The sequence below is a fragment of the Rissa tridactyla genome, chromosome 3 (assembly GCF_028500815.1).
Source record: "Rissa tridactyla isolate bRisTri1 chromosome 3, bRisTri1.patW.cur.20221130, whole genome shotgun sequence".
NCBI lineage: Eukaryota > Metazoa > Chordata > Aves > Charadriiformes > Laridae > Rissa > Rissa tridactyla.
In genome coordinates this window covers 7,988,651-8,004,588 of record NC_071468.1, presented here as the reverse complement: position 1 = coordinate 8,004,588, position 15,938 = coordinate 7,988,651, and the positions used below count along the sequence as shown (strand labels likewise).

Sequence of the window (15,938 nt, the reverse complement as noted above, 5' to 3'; positions counted from 1 at the left end):
TGTGATCTTTTTTTTGTTTATTCCCCTCCCCGTCCCGTGTCCCCCCCCTCTCCCCTCCAGGTTTGAAAGCTTAGAACCAGAAATGAATAATCAGGCATCCCGTGTTGCAGTAGTGAACCAAATTGCTAGACAGCTAATGCACAGCGGCCATCCAAGTGAGAAGGAGATAAAAGCACAGCAAGATAAACTCAACACAAGGTAAGTGAAGGCCTCATAGTCATGAACATGACGCTGGCCGAAACAAGTACAGTGGGGTTATTTATGTTTCTTGTATGTCTTTTTTAAGATATTCTGATACTATTACCTGAAGTATCTTCAAGGTGTAGGCCTTTAAAGCTTCAAAAGGAAAGAGAGCTGTGTCTTTCAAATATTTGATTAACAGATGGAGTTTTAGTATTGACTTCAGTCAGGTCTTGAGTGTATCAGTACATTGATTTGAGAGCTGGAAATTTACTGTAATAACTATTATGATAAAAAAGAAACCAATATAATTTCATGTAAACTCACTTATTTTTTGGCTTCAAAATAAACTGAGAGAGTACATTTAATGTGAAATTTGGGTGTACTTAGCAATTTTTTACTTGAGGAAAAATTATACATTTAAGGACTCAGTGTTGCTAATATTTGTCATAGTCTACAATACACACCATAGAATCATAGAACCATAGGGATGGAAGGAACCTCTGGAGATCATCTAGTCCAACCCCCCTGCCAGAGCAGGGTCACCCAGAGCAGGTTGCACAGGAACACGTCCAGGAGGGTTTTGAACGTCTCCAGAGAAGGAGACTCCACCACCTCTCCGGGCAGCCTGTGCCAGGGCTCTGCCACCCTCAAAGTAAAGAAGTTCTTCCCCATGTTTAGGTGGAACTTCCTATGCTCAAGTTTGCGCCCATTACCTTTTGTCCTGTTCCCGGGCACCACTGAAAAGACCCTGGCCCCATCCTCCTGACACCCACCCTTGAAGTATTTACAAGTGTTGATAAGGTCCCCCCTCAGCCGTCTTATTTCCAGACTGAAGATCCCTCAGCCTTTCTTCATAAGAGAAATGTTCCAGTCCCCTAATCATCTTCGTAGCCCTTAGCTTGGTTAATGGTTGTTTTGCTAAAACTATTGATGATATGGGAAGGACTGAAAAAAACCATGAATAGTTAGGTTATTTCATGGCTTACCAAGCGAACGTGAGCAGCTGCTCACTCAGCAATGTTGCCATATCCTTATCCCTTGTTATACACAAAACTCAATTTTTCTGCTTTTCTCTCCTCAACAAATTTCAGATGGAGCCAGTTCAGAGAACTGGTAGATAGGAAGAAGGATGCTCTGCTCTCTGCTCTGAGTATCCAGAACTACCATCTTGAGTGTAATGAAACCAAATCTTGGATCAGGGAAAAGACCAAAGTGATTGAATCCACGCAAGATTTGGGTAATGATCTAGCTGGAGTGATGGCCCTGCAGAGGAAGCTGACGGGCATGGAACGTGATCTGGTAGCCATTGAAGCCAAGCTAAGCGACCTGCAAAAAGAGGCAGAAAAGCTGGAATCAGAGCATCCTGACCAGGCACAAGCCATCCTTTCACGGCTCGCAGAAATCAACGATGTATGGGAAGAAATGAAGACCACCCTCAAGAATCGGGAAGAGTCCCTCGGAGAGGCAAGCAAACTGCAGCAGTTCCTGAGAGATCTGGATGACTTCCAGTCTTGGCTATCCAGAACGCAGACTGCAATTGCATCCGAAGATATGCCAAACACACTGACGGAGGCTGAGAAGCTGCTCACTCAACATGAGAGTATTAAGAATGAAATCAACAATTATGAGGAAGATTATCAGAAAATGAGGGACATGGGTGAGATGGTGACACAAGGGCAAACTGACGCTCAGTACATGTTCTTACGCCAGCGCCTACAGGCTTTGGACACTGGATGGAATGAGCTTCACAAAATGTGGGAGAACAGGCAAAATCTCCTTTCCCAGTCGCATGCCTACCAGCTATTTCTCAGAGATACCAAGCAAGCGGAAGCATTTCTTAATAACCAGGCAAGTGGTCAAGATCCACCTTATTTCATTTCTACAGGTTGACATCATGTACTGCAAGTAATTAACAAACAAGATCATTTGGCAGGAGAGCTACAAACAGATAAAATGCCCTTTTTTTAGCTATAATTTGGATTTGGTATTTTACTTCTAGCTGTTCTTGGGAGACATTTCTTTTCATATCTGGTGAATCTGTTGTTGGAGCAGACAGCACAGCCTGAGCGTAATACTTTTATCTCTCTGATTTGTGTTTTCATCACAGGAGTATGTTTTGGCACACACAGAAATGCCCACTACCTTGGAAGGAGCAGAAGCCGCTATTAAAAAACAGGAGGATTTCATGACCACAATGGATGCCAATGAAGAAAAGATCAATGCAGTTGTAGAGACTGGCCGGAGGCTAGTTAGCGACGGGAACATTAACTCTGATAAAATCCAGGAGAAAGTGGACTCTATTGATGACAGGTAAGGTCAGAATGATAGTGGAATGTAGCTGTTCATACTTTAATTCTGTTCTCTGAGAGATGACCTTCTACCAGAATACAAAGGCAAAGTAACGTGTTAGAAAATGCCTGTTGCAGACTGTTTTCTTTGTCCTGTGGAAAAATAGAAACTGTAATGTTTAAAAAATGTAGCAGGCTAATCTTAATTAAATATGACCTCTCCCATTTTCTAGAGACTTACTAGGTAATGAGCTCACAACCCAGAATTTGGCTATATGAGTGTTGGTGTATAATTCTTGGAGTATTCACAGACTTTATAGTATGGTTGCAGCTGTAGTAGTTAGCTCTACCTGGTTCCACAAGTCTTAGTTTCCTCTGCTACCTCCTTGCTGATTTAATAATAACGTATTCCTGTCCTTCCTCTGAGGAAGGAATGTGGCTCTTCAAGAGTGTAATTGGAATTATGTCTACCCCACCCACTCGGCTTTGATCTCCTTTTCCGACTTGTCTGGCCCTTCTGAAATCAGATTAGGAAGCATTGGTACAAACGAGTCTTTCATCCTAGAACAAGTCTTTTGCTTTGTCTGTTTAGCTGTGGCATGGATGCTATAGAACATGAAGAGTTTCTTTTTCTTTGAAAACCAAATGTTCAGTTTTGATGACTATGATTCATGGTTCTTTCTGCTTTTGATTTTTGAAATTTTTGATTTTTTTATTTGATTTTTTTCTGCTTTTGCTTTTTGAAAACTCCACTATAGTGGAGTTTTTCAAGGCGCTTTTCAATCATGAGTATCAGAACACAGCAATAAGCTCATACAGAAATTTCATGTCAAGTGTTACTGACAACCCTTCTTCCAGACTTGCATGCTCCCACAGTTTCTTCTTCTCCAAGCAGAAACTGAACTGAAGTAGTTCAGACAATGTTGTGGCTTTCCTGTTTTGGCACACATGGCCCACTGCGTATACACCGACTTTAGCCGTGGCTCGCGGCTTCAAGAAAGGCAGATGTTCCTGTTTGCAGAGCTTGCTGAGGGCCGCTGAGGCCTCTGACAGCCTAACCCCAGGGGTACCTCGTGTTCTCGTTCTCTCTAACTAGCTTGACTCTCTTCAGATCCCAGTGAGAATCCGCAAAGGCCAGGAAGAGGAAATATGAAAGCAATCAAGGTGAAAGCTAGGAAATGAATTTTCCTCATTTACCCTCTCTGACTTGCAATGTCCTCTGCTGTAAGTTTTCCCATCCACTTATGAAAGCGGGAGGACTTGATCCTGGCCTTCTGGTCAGGTGTCTTTCTGCAACTTTTGGAATATTAAAAGGTAGCATCTAAGGATATAGTAGCAAATGGTCAGATGCTTCTGGCAGCCCTTTCTGAGGTGGCTGGAGTGGGAGACAGCTTCAGCCTCTGCCCTGTGTGCGCTGGAGAGAGGTTCCTGCTGCCCCAGCTGTGGTGCTCTGGTGACTGTTTCCCCTCCCACCCTGTGCGGCTGCTCCTCTGTGTCCTTATTGTCCTGTGCCACTGCAGCTGGCCACCTGGGCTGTCCTGGCTGTGGGACATGTTCTGGAATTCCTACTCTGAATGGCAGGCAAGTCCTAGAGACCATATTTTTTAAGCCCACTTTTTTCCAATGCATTTCCTCAATTCCAAAGCTATATATGCAGGGCACTGCAAAAACCATCCGGTGCACTGCTATTCAGGAAATCCGTGTGATTGCTCTCTGAGTCTGTAAGGCTGATAAGCCTCAAGAACAAAGCCTTAGGGCTGGGTGTAGTGGGAGTGGTAGCAAAGGAAACCTCTTTAGTTTTACAAAAAATCCCTCTCCCAACCAAGCTCCACCTGGATGTATAACAAAGGACCAAAACAAACAAGTACAAATATGTGCTGTGGCTCCATACTTCCCAAATGGTGCTCTTTGTAGTTTTTAGTATTGTTAATAGTGTTTTTACAGTCATGCTTTCAACCTATTCCAGAGGAGACCCCACTGTCCATTGGTACAGCAGACAGACCCTGCCCTAAAATGATTACCTTCTAAATAGACATGGTAGGCATCAGACTAAGGAAGGAGAGGACAAAGCAGAAGCAGAGCAGAGCTGTTCAATAGGAGATGAATACTTCAGCACAATCTTTTAGCGCAGTTCACAGGGAAGAATAAATGGAAATAAGGACACAGAGAAAAGGTAAGGGAAGGAGAAGAGGATTTGAATAAAGCTATCACTAGCTAGCGTTTCCAGCTAGGAAAGAAGCTGGTCTTCCCAACGCAGCTGTCCCTGCTTTGGTAACTTCTGCTGCTGTTTCTGCCAGCCGGAGGGAGAGCGTTTTCTCCTCCATTTTCTGTTGGAAGAGCGTAAAGGGACTGCCCTAGTCTGCATGCCTACTCATGGCCTCTCTCGACTCTGCAAATGAGATGTAGTTTAAAGACAGTGGCAGATCTGACTCAGATTGTGATCTGGTCTTGGTTTTAATCAACTTTGTGCAGCTTTCTGCTGAGCAGAGAACAGAAGTAAGTTTTGTTCTTGCCCATTCAGAAAGGAGAGTGCCTCTTGTTTGCTGGCAGAACTAAAGAAGCTAAAACTGCTTGCATATATTTCAGTATTCTTCGCAGGCAGTTGCTTTCACGCTACATGTAAGATTTATTATTCCTGCACAGGCTTTGAAGCCCACAGGCTTACAGTTAAACCACAAGTGATTTTGTCGGTTTTCGGCATTGTTAGCATTCTCAGGGGCCTCCGGGGAGATAGCATGGGAACATTGTGGCAAATTTTGGTGCTCTGCTCTTGGATTAATTTGAGGCAGAAACCTCCTTGGGGTGAACAGATCTCATTTTCCTGTTTGAGATTCTTCATAATGTTGCCACAAAAGGAAGGTGTCCCCATGTTTTAATGACTACAGTACATTCCCTATCCCCTCTACCAGACGTGTAGGTCTGGCTTAGCTTGGACATTTGGATCTGAGGTTGCCTCTTCTGTGTATCCATAGGGAAGCCCACTTTTAATGCAGCTGTAGATACGGCTGTATTATAAGTCATACATGTGATTATTTATGTGAACAAGCAGATGAATTCAAAGTCGTTCTAAATAATTAGCGTCTGCAGAGCAAACTTTTTTGTGCCTACAAACTATTTCAGCAAGTTAGTAGCAAGAAGCAGTCATTAACAACGTAAGTGTGGCAGGGTTTGAGTTTCTGGCCCTTCTCTGCCACGCACGTCTCGGAAGTGCAGGATTTTAATAGCGATGGCTTCAATCAACACTTGAACAGTAAGCTTTGTGCTTTTCTCTGCCCTCCAGTGATGGCCAAGTGCTTGTATGTCGTCTTCAGCAGAGCTGCAGTCCGGCCTGTCCACCACCCCGATACGCCCAGCTGGCTCAGCTGGGGCCTCTGCACACGCAGCCAGGGAAGCAGGGTGACCAGCCAGCGTCCTTAACACCACGCTCTTCTAGTATCTGGATAAAAATTTGTAATTGGAATGGTTCTGTTCTCCGGTCTGTGTGCCCGTTTATTCCACCCAAAGCCCTTCTGATATACTGGTAGCAGAGTGTAGGAGAAGCTTTCTAGTGGTAGGGGTAATTATGCACAGAAAACTCTAAAATCCCTGTCATTGGAGCTTTTAAAGAATTTAGAGAAACATGAACAAGGGATTAATAATGTTTAGATAACAGCCAGTCTGGGGCAGGAGAACAGACTAAATGAATTCTTAAGGCCCTTTATTCCCATAAAAAATAACATCAATTTTATGATGAAAATACAGGAATTCCTGCCTGTTCCAGCAGTGTCCATCCTCAAAATACTACTAACACATCTCCAGGTATCCAGTTTAAAGCATATTACAATTCAGTCCTGTCTTCTTTAGAGAATACTCATCTTTCAGTCTCACTCCAGGTCATTTTGGACAACCAAACAACCTTTTACAGTTAAATAGCTCTAAGGGCCAAGGATCATATTTATTATGCTGAGGACAAAAAAACCCAAAGCAAACAAACCAACAACCCCCCCCCCCCAAACACACAAAGAAAAAAACCCCAACCAACCAAAGAAATAAAAAAAAACCCCACAAACCCCCCAAAACAGCAACAAAACACCAACCCCACCCCACCCAAACAAAGCTATGTCATCACCTGTTTTTGACATCCCTGCATGGTTTCCCTTCAAAGTTCTTGACATTAGTATTTCCAACACTCTGTGGAAGATATTTTAGTTAGTTTTTTAAACTCAAGTTTTCTCAACATAAGAACTTCTCTACCTAGTCTTAACTCTATTCAAAGAAGCGTCATGAAAATTCTCCTTTTAATTTCATAACTTGTGTCCTCTCCAGAATAGATGAGTCTATAATGTAATCTAGCCTTAAATCTGTGAAATTATCATGGTAAAATCACTCAAAAAATTCCTTGCTTCGTTTTAGCAACCTGAGTAATGCACTGTGTTTGCCCAGGCGTATAAAAAGCAGACGAGAAAGAGTGGAATCAAACCCAATGACGTTAGCTATGTTTTTGAGATTTTTCCTAAGGCACAATTTATGTGTCCTTTCCTTTGTGCTCTCTCAGATAACACCTCAAAGATAACACCTTCAAGATTACCTGAGCGTGGACTCCAGTATCTTGCTTTGTTGGTTACATACGTCTTCCTTGCCATCTGATCTGTAAATCCGTTTTCTTGACCTACAGCTACATAGATGCTGCTTGCCTGGTTTTTCAGAGGAAGCTGTTGAGACAAAAGAGAAGCAATTACAGCAGTCCTGTAAAGGGTTTTCTCCTGTTCCTCTGCCTACAGATCTTTTGCTTTTATGTAAAGCAATTTACATAATAATAAAAAAGAAGTATTCCTTGTGTTTCTGAAGTCACTAAATTCATGCCAGAGAGCTTGCTCTGGTAACTTACTGTAGGTCAGGAAAAGTGGTATCTTAATCTGATTGTTGTCATCAACGTGTAATTTAGTCTTCTAGACTATTATGAGTCTCTGTAGATTTCCACTACCATGGATTTATTTAGCTGTTGTCAGTATGTGCTGAGATCATCATACAAATTGCCACCCTTTAAAATAACTTCCAACTCATTATCCCTGTTTATCTTAGGTTATTACAAAGGGCAGCAATATTTCACTTTAAGACCCTGTGTAGTGAATTATGGACAAATCTAACACAATGAGCAATAAATAAAAATGGTCTTCTTTATCTAGTCTCCTCCATCTAAATCGCCTCATAAGTAATGAAAGTACCAAAGGACAGTGGTAACTGCTCCAAATCAAGCATTAGTTAAGAACGTGTTCAGAGGTACCTTGGGAATCGGCTTTTCAGGCACCGTGTCCATTTGAAGAACCCGCCAAGACCTTTGGGACTGCTAGCGTGACTCATCCTTCAAGGGGCAAGCAGTTATTGATTAAAAATAGGGCTTCTAGACGAACCTTTTCTTCTGTCTGCTCTTAAATGCTCTGAAAAATACGTTCCAATGTGTATAAAGCTTCTATTTGTAGAAACACATAGGTGTGTTGCATGCGTTGTTTGTTAGATACAGCATTTGGAAGGTTGCATAAACCACTCCAGCTTTGTTCATGAAAAGGAGGTGCTGAGCCATAGCAAAGGTATATTTTAAAGAGTGAGTACATGCTTTTCAAGATCCGTGTAACATGCAATCTTATCGTTGCAATTTTGAAGGTCGTTTTCGTATGTTTTCTGGCAAGCAGTCTGAACTTTCCCGGGGTCTTGAAATTAGTGGGCCAAATTCTGTACATTACACTTGTGAAATCCCGCTGACTTCAGAATTTCCCTGCGTATTTAACTGGTCACAAAAACAAATAGATGCTGAACTTAAGTAAGCCCATTAAATAACACATGCATATCTGAGCTTCAAAGACGTCCTTCATTTGAAAGGCAGTAAAAGACGCACACCACACACTTACTCAGTAAGTGTATCCTGAAGAGGTTGCAGAAACAAATGACAGTTTTGCATGAAATGCCCATTTCAAGTTTGTTTTTTTTCTCTGCTTCCTAGACATAGGAAGAACCGTGAAGCAGCCAGTGAACTTCTGATGAGACTGAAAGATAACCGGGATCTTCAAAAGTTTCTTCAGGATTGTCAAGAGGTAACTTACATCCCTTTGCTATTACCTCTAAAAGCTGCATCCCGCAGAAGACCATTCTTAACCCATATTTTATGAGGACTGTAATACTCAGCGTTTTGCAGTCGAGTCATCCAGTAGTGTTTAGCGTGGAGTAAACAATTCAAAAAAACACTGCCCAAAACTCTAATCTGTTTGTTTTTTTTTTTTCTCATGAACTGAATTTCCTTTTGTCATCTCAGATGAAGACAGGGAAGATTGCCAAAAGCAGTGAAGATTTTCTGCTGGGGTATAAATTAATCATGTGGAATCTGGTGGGATTAGCACTGAACGCATTAAGAATTTTGCCTGCAGCTGTATATATGTGCGTGGCCAGGGGCAGGAGATTTCAAGTGATTTCTGCAAAACATTAGTCAGAAGAATAGGAGGTTAGGAATAAGAGGGGAGCAGGATTAAACTGGATAATTTTTAATGTGTTATTTATCTGATGGCTTGCACGTGTTTAAAATTGTTAAGTACTATACCATTGAAAAAAAGAAATCCCTTCCAGATTTTCTAGTGACTTACGTGGATTTGTTTACACTGAAGGCAACATTTTAAAGTTAGGAATAATCGTGTTCCTAGCATGAGGAATTAATCAAGTAATTTTCAGGTTATTACATGCAGTACTGACAGATATTAAAGAACCTTGCCTGTGATGTGCATTAAAAACTAACTGTCCTTATCTGAAGCCTGCAAAGAGACCTGACTGTGTCAAAGCTGTGCTTTTAAATTCAAGAGTCAGTACATTAGCTGCACATCCTAGCCAGCTACAAGCGACTGGAAGTCGCTTCAGTGTGTGAATGGAAGTGCCCTGCAGCTGAAATTTCGTACAAAACAAACAAAATGATGATCATAAAGTGGGCAAATGATGTTTACTGCTTGGTTGCCTAGATGCAGTCTGTTTTCCTGCATTGCGTAAGCTAACCATGAACTCGGCTTAAATTGTTCCTTCCTTGATAGTAAAAACATGACAGATTAGCAAAAATTCTGCTGTTATTAGCAGCAGCTTCTTCCTTCCTCTGTAACATCTCTGGCAAAAAAACGCCTCAGCTCTTGGAACTCTTCTGGCTTCTGCGTCAATGTGGTTGTGTTCCCTAGGATCTGTTTTTTCCCCATATATCATTGGAAAAAAAAAAAGGAAAACATAAAAGCTCTAATGTCTGGCTGCCTGCATGCCTTTCCTCTCAATTGTTTCTCTCCAGCGACTAAAGCATGGGTGTCTGGACAGTACAGTTCAAAGACAGAACTTAAAATACCCAAATGTTACAAATTTCTTCAGTCCTTTTTGAGATGACATTAGCCTTGACGGTAATGGAATGGTTGTTCTGAGAAGACAGCCATAATGAGACTTAGAATTTGCATTAGTGTGATTACGAAGTGCCTACTGATACCTACGTTGGGCTGGAGGGATTGTGTGATGGAGCACTGCTGTCCTGCGGGGTGGAAGGGAGCCAGGGGAATACCTCACCCTTTGCTTTTTCATGAGTATTGACCGTGAAGCTGACAACAGTTAGAAACAGATTTGAACCGGTCTCTGTTTCACCCGGCTGTGATCCTTTGGCTTTCCTTAGGGATGGTTTCCCATCTGTCTGTAGCTTGAGGAAGGGAAGAGTGTTTTCCGCGGTGTGCTCCTTCCCCAGGGCCGCCACTTTCCTCGTTGGTGGCTCCGCGCTGAAGCATTATTGTAAATGTGGCCTCTTGCCCCTCACTCCTTCCTGCCTCTGACTCACAGGCGAGGCAGTGAGCAGAGTCAGCGGTGCTCGAGGAGGTGGCAGGGTAATGCTCTAACAACAGCTCAGCAGTGATAAACCTTTCTTCCCGGTCACAGGTGAGGGAAAATGCAGCAGATTTTGTTGTTGTTAGTAGCCAGATGCGCTGTCACAGGTTAATCCTGGTGGGGTTGCTTTTTTATCTGTTTCTTGCATTCATAAATATGAATGTGTTAACTAAATTGGCTGAGTGAATGAAATAAAGAGTGACGGCAGAAAATCCTGAGAAGAGGAGATGTGATAAATTTTGCCATTTAGTTTTCTCAGACTTCCTGCTCTTTCACAGCTCATCTTCAACGAGATTAAAGCTGATCTTCCCTGGAAGTGCTTAGAAGTCCCAGTACTGTCTGGGCTAATTTCTCTAGGGACGCCAGAGTGAAAGCATTTGGCAAGACTCTGCACATCGGAAGTTTTCTACCTGTTCACGGAGCGTGCCGGCAGGTTTTGTCATGCGGTGCAGACATTACACCGCAAGACAGGCCGTGTCAGCTCGGGTGTTTGCGGCGTCTGGGAAGTGCAGCAGCCCCCGGTGCTCTTTCAGCTTCCCTTGTTGCTCTGCCAGATTTAAGGGGTTTTGTCTCTGCATTTCTCTTAGTTCATGCCTGGTTTTCATTGCGGAGTGTTACAGCCTTCCAGGAGCTGAGAGCAGAAACAAAATTTGGTGGTATATGGGCAAAGGATGGGAGGAAGCCTAATAGCTAGCTCTGCACTGACTTAAGGTTTTGCGGAGAAATAAATGTTAGCAAGTGTCAATCTGAGGCACTGTTTTAGGGAATTATTGTATTATTTTTTAGATCTGCTTTTGCACTGAAGATACTGAAGGTTCTAGTGACTATAGTGGTTGCAAAAACCAGTTTTAATAGTCGCCCCTTAAATTCTTTATTTGCACTTCTGTGTTATCAGAAGGAACGTAACAACATTGTGAGAGTTGGGAATGAGGGTTTTATCCTGACAGACGCTGCCTGTGTACCTCATGTTGTCTGTGTCTCGCTTCACCCCATCTGTTAATACAGACGATGCTACCTTTCCTTGGGAGGCACTTTTAAATTCTCGGAAGACTTAATGTTGTGGCTGAGTAAAAGCAAACAATGAAAGACGAGCAGTGCAATTTTCAGAGTATAGCAGCCGTCCCCTACCCAGAAAGGCAGGAATAAAACCGCTGTGAATATTGGGTTATATAGTAGTCCTTAATGTAGCCTTTGGTTGTTAAGTAGCACAGTAGCCTGTTACAACTGTAAACTTCGCTGCCTACAGAGATCTTCATGAACATGAGCATTTTTCCGTTTAGGCTTAATAGCAAGATCAGTTGAGGAGGTTCTTTGATTGCCGTGATAAGTTTTCCCTTTTTGTGGAGCTTAACAGTGCCTTTAAGGGAGAATTTAAAAAAGGCTTGAGAATGCTAAATGCATCTGCTGTCCTGTATTCCGAGTATGTAGCGGAGAATTGGCAAGTCTCACCCATGATCTGTTACTCTTCTTGTCAGGGTGCTTCCTCGGCAGGACAGCATGTGTCGCTGAAGTGGCATTCTAGAAACAACGCTTAGATTTGTCTTGACATTTTCCACTTGGGTAGGCGACTCTAAATATGCAGAAAATGGATCTTTTTCCAGATCTATTAACATTCCTGTGAATGTGTTTTTTATCCACACCTGAGGGACAGATAAAGCAGTCAGACTCACCCTAGGAGGAAATTTGAAGTTTGCTGCTATGATCATTTTCATATTCTGTTTGCCCTTGGCAAATAAGCTGTCTTCTGAAGGATTGATTTTCTCTAGTGTTGGTCTGGAAATTGTTCTCAATGTCTTTGTATTTGCAGAAAATCGGAATTAAATCAGTCTTGGATTTTAAATAATGGGAAAAGGAAAGTCTTGAGTCCCAAAACACTACTGGAGATTGGACAAATAAATTTAGCTATGTAAACCTATATAGAGAAAGAACTATGGGGGAAAGGTACCATCTCTGTTCTTAAGACTTTTGATATGAGTAGAAATACAGAATTTCTGATTCGGTGTTTCCCTGAAAAATTTACCTTGGGGCTCTGTTTCATTCCGGAGACTGCCTTTTGCATGCCATTTCACTGGGGTGTACTTCTGCAGTGTCCTCAGGAAGTCAGTAAGGCTCCACAGGGTGATGACATTCAAGTCCTGGTCCCGAGTAGCACGTTGAGTAACGTTGCAAGGGAAAAGCGTTACGAAAACCCACTGTGACCATTAAGTAGGACACATGTCCCTGTTCCTCTTGCTGTTGAACTGGGTGAGACCTGTGTGTTTGATTTTGCTCATCATGGAGTTGATTCCTTTCTGCTTGAGTCATGGGTTATTTATATAATGGAGATGGATGTTTAAATTTAACTCTTGAAGAGGTGGATCCTTGTCTGAACCCTGAGTAAAAGCAGTCTCTGAATCGCACGCAACTCTTCTGTAGAGGCATCTCTTTATCCTTGATCTGGAGGTATTTTGATACTTTGCATTATTTCACACTACAAATGTTTTCACAAACACGTGTGTATTTTCCTTTTCAGCTCTCGCTCTGGATCAATGAAAAGATGCTCACAGCCCAGGATATGTCCTATGATGAGGCAAGGAACTTGCATAGCAAGTGGCTGAAGCATCAGGCATTTATGGCAGAACTTGCATCCAACAAAGAATGGCTAGAGAAGATTGAAAAGGTAACTAAAGAATGTCCAAAAATGCCCTTATCTTTGTTGAAGATGGTTACGCACAGAGATGGGATCTGTTCCTCTGCAGAATTGGTTCTTGAATCATCTCTCCAGCTAAGGCAAAAGGAAATTTCATTACTGTAGAATAAGTGTCTGTCACATTGTGTCCCCACCTAACCCATTTTATTCCTCATTGATGTTAGGTGTTTTTTATCCAAGACATTCTCAAGAATAGTCATTGGTTAAGTTGCCAGTTTAAATTTGTCTAGTCTTTCTTATCTATCAGGAGGAAGGCATAACCTAGTTTTCATACCCAAAGTGTAAAAGGGACAAATGTTGTGATTTGAGCTAATAAGTAAAAGTACTTTGTGGGAAATAACTGAATGTAGGTGAATAACAGAATTTAGATTCCCATGGTGCCGTACTGGTTTTCATTCATTCAGGACTATAATCAGGCTGTCTTTCTCCATGCAAAATTAGTGCGTGAGGTAAAGTACAGCCAGTTTTGTCATTAATTAAGATTCACAGCTCTGTATCAAGTTACTTTGAGGCTTTAATACGCTGTGATGAGCTGTACTTTTTTTCCTGTTTCTCGTGTGCAGCTCTGGAGCATTAAGGAGGTGTGGTCTTTAGCTCTGACAGTGGGTTTCTGTTCAGTCTAAGTTAACTTAATTGCTCATTTCCTCTCCCACTTTGGCACTCTGTATCCCATTAGAGGTTTTTCTGTGGTCTGCAAATAACAGTACCGTTTAATGGGGTAATTAGAAGGCTGCTCTTAGTACTGGAAGTACTTTTTTAGTGATGCTAATACATCCTCACCCTTTGCCTCTGAAAAATCAGATTGCAGCAAAGTACCGAAGTTGTGTATGGAGCCACAGCTGACAATCACTATATTAACGTTTCCAGTGGTCACAGCTATTAAATTGTCCTGGGGTGTGAATAGAGTTCACATCTGAAAAGGTTTTTCCATAGTCAGCACCACCCAGGTGCAGAAGTAGAAGCATAATTAGAAGTAAATAAAATATTTCCAAAACTAATACAATCTTTGTAAAGGCAAAAAGATATCTTAAGTCCAAGTGCTCTGCTGGTACTGGGTACAGAGTTCCTGCCTCCCAAGGAAGATTGTTCCTCTCTGGGACTAGCGTAGACCTGTGGTAATTGCTGTGGCCCATTGACATCTCCATCTTCAGTCACACAGCTTAGTTTTGGTGCCATAAGCTCCCTCTCCCAGCATTACACTGGGTCTTCTTTGCTCTTGTGGTGAAATGGCCCACAGAAGCTGGACGCGCAGCTTGTTCAACTGGAGCCCCCTCCTCCGCTGTCACTCAAGCGGCATGGGGCAGCCTGCTCCACTCCTGTCGGAGCAGTGTCCCCAGGAGCTCCCACAAAGGAACATGTGTAGGGGGGAAGAGAAAGGAGGCGTTACCTTGCCAAGAAACCCTCTTCCTGGCAACAGAAGGGCCTGGGAGCTGATGTTCTGGAAGGAGTCACTGGATAATTGGAGATAGAAAATGAGTGGTTGATGCTGCCAGCAGATGAGGAATTCTGAGTGCTTACTAATCAGAATAATTTAACTAACGGTCTGTCTGTGAGTGCTCCTGAGGAGGTACCACTCTGTTGCACTTTGCTTTGCAGGAGGGAATGCAGCTCATTGCAGAGAAACCGGAGACTGAAGGTGTAGTGAAAGAAAAGCTGACAGGTCTCCATCAAATGTGGGAAGAGCTTGAATCCACTACCCAGACCAAAGCTCAGCGTCTCTTTGATGCAAACAAGGCGGAGCTTTTTACCCAGAGCTGTGCTGATTTGGATAAGTGGCTGAATGGTTTGGAGAGTCAAATTCAGTCGGATGACTACGGAAAAGATCTCACCAGCGTCAACATCCTGTTGAAGAAGCAGCAGGTAAACGGAGCGCAGGTTGCAGGGTGGGGAGACAGCAGATATTTGCACTCAAAGGAACAGACAGGGGATCCTTTCAGTTTAGAAAAGAATTGATTTGCTCTTCTTTCTACCTGTTGTGTCATGTATCTTTAAGAAGAAGCAGAAATACACCCAGAAACAAATCAGCTGTAAATTTCTTGATGCAATCTCTACCTTATACTGCCTTCCTTCCCCACATTAATGTCTCTATTCTGTCTCCTGCTGTAGTCCTCCAGTCACTCGTCATTCCCTCTCTGTACGTGGCTGCCTGCCTGTGATTCAAACTTGTCCAAAGCTGGTCGGTCGCTGATTCCCTGCTGAAAGGCAGCAAGGAGTAGCAAGGGCAGCAGAGAGCAATGAAGCTCTTGCGTGCAATTAGCTGTGCTCCAGAGTTGTTCAGGGCAACTTGTGAATGGCTGATAGAAGAGATTCAGCTGTGTCGTTGGCCAAATTCACCATTTGCACGAGCAGGCGTAACTGAGGGATATCAGCAGGTGGACACAGTTGTGAATCTGTGTTTAAGCCTTGTTCCTTGCAATATGAATGCTACAATAATTATTTATCTGGTAAATCCTTACTGACCAGCATCTGTTCTTCCTACTTACGAAGCTTTTGACATACCCTAGTTGTACCAACTGCTTTTACCCCAGTTTTCAGGAGCTGTTTGCTGTGTTTCTGTTTAGATGCTAGAGAATCAAATGGATGTTCGTAAGAAGGAGATAGAGGAGCTGCAAAGCCAGGCAAGGGCTTTAAGTCAAGAAGGGAAGAGTACAGATGAAGTAGATGGCAAACGCCTTATTGTAGAAAAGAAATTTTTGGAATTATTGGAACCTTTGAATGAAAGAAAGGCAAACCTGCTGGCCTCCAAAGAGATCCACCAGTTCAATCGGGATGTGGAAGATGAAATTGTGAGTATAAAACAAATCCTGTTCCCCAGACACTAGGAAAATGTCACACCTGTTACAGAGCTATCACAGGAAGAAACCTTTCGCTTGTGTCTCTCAGTAGCATGTTTGAGTAATGCTGCTTTTTGCATC

The 15,938-nt window shown here is 42.6% G+C and overlaps 1 protein-coding gene across 3 annotated transcripts in view; it reads left to right on the top strand.

Moving 5' to 3' along the window:
* The window catches only part of SPTBN1 (spectrin beta, non-erythrocytic 1), a 135,999-nt gene that overhangs the window by 97,955 nt on the left and 22,106 nt on the right, over window positions 1–15,938 (top strand). For all 3 annotated transcript variants that reach the window (XM_054194093.1, XM_054194092.1, XM_054194094.1), the window contains 7 exons: window positions 61–198; window positions 1,275–2,031; window positions 2,291–2,493; window positions 8,449–8,539; window positions 12,847–12,993; window positions 14,620–14,883; window positions 15,585–15,809. In XM_054194093.1, coding sequence (XP_054050068.1) covers window positions 61–198; window positions 1,275–2,031; window positions 2,291–2,493; window positions 8,449–8,539; window positions 12,847–12,993; window positions 14,620–14,883; window positions 15,585–15,809 — 1,825 coding nt within the window. The remainder of the gene's footprint in view (window positions 1–60; window positions 199–1,274; window positions 2,032–2,290; window positions 2,494–8,448; window positions 8,540–12,846; window positions 12,994–14,619; window positions 14,884–15,584; window positions 15,810–15,938) is intronic.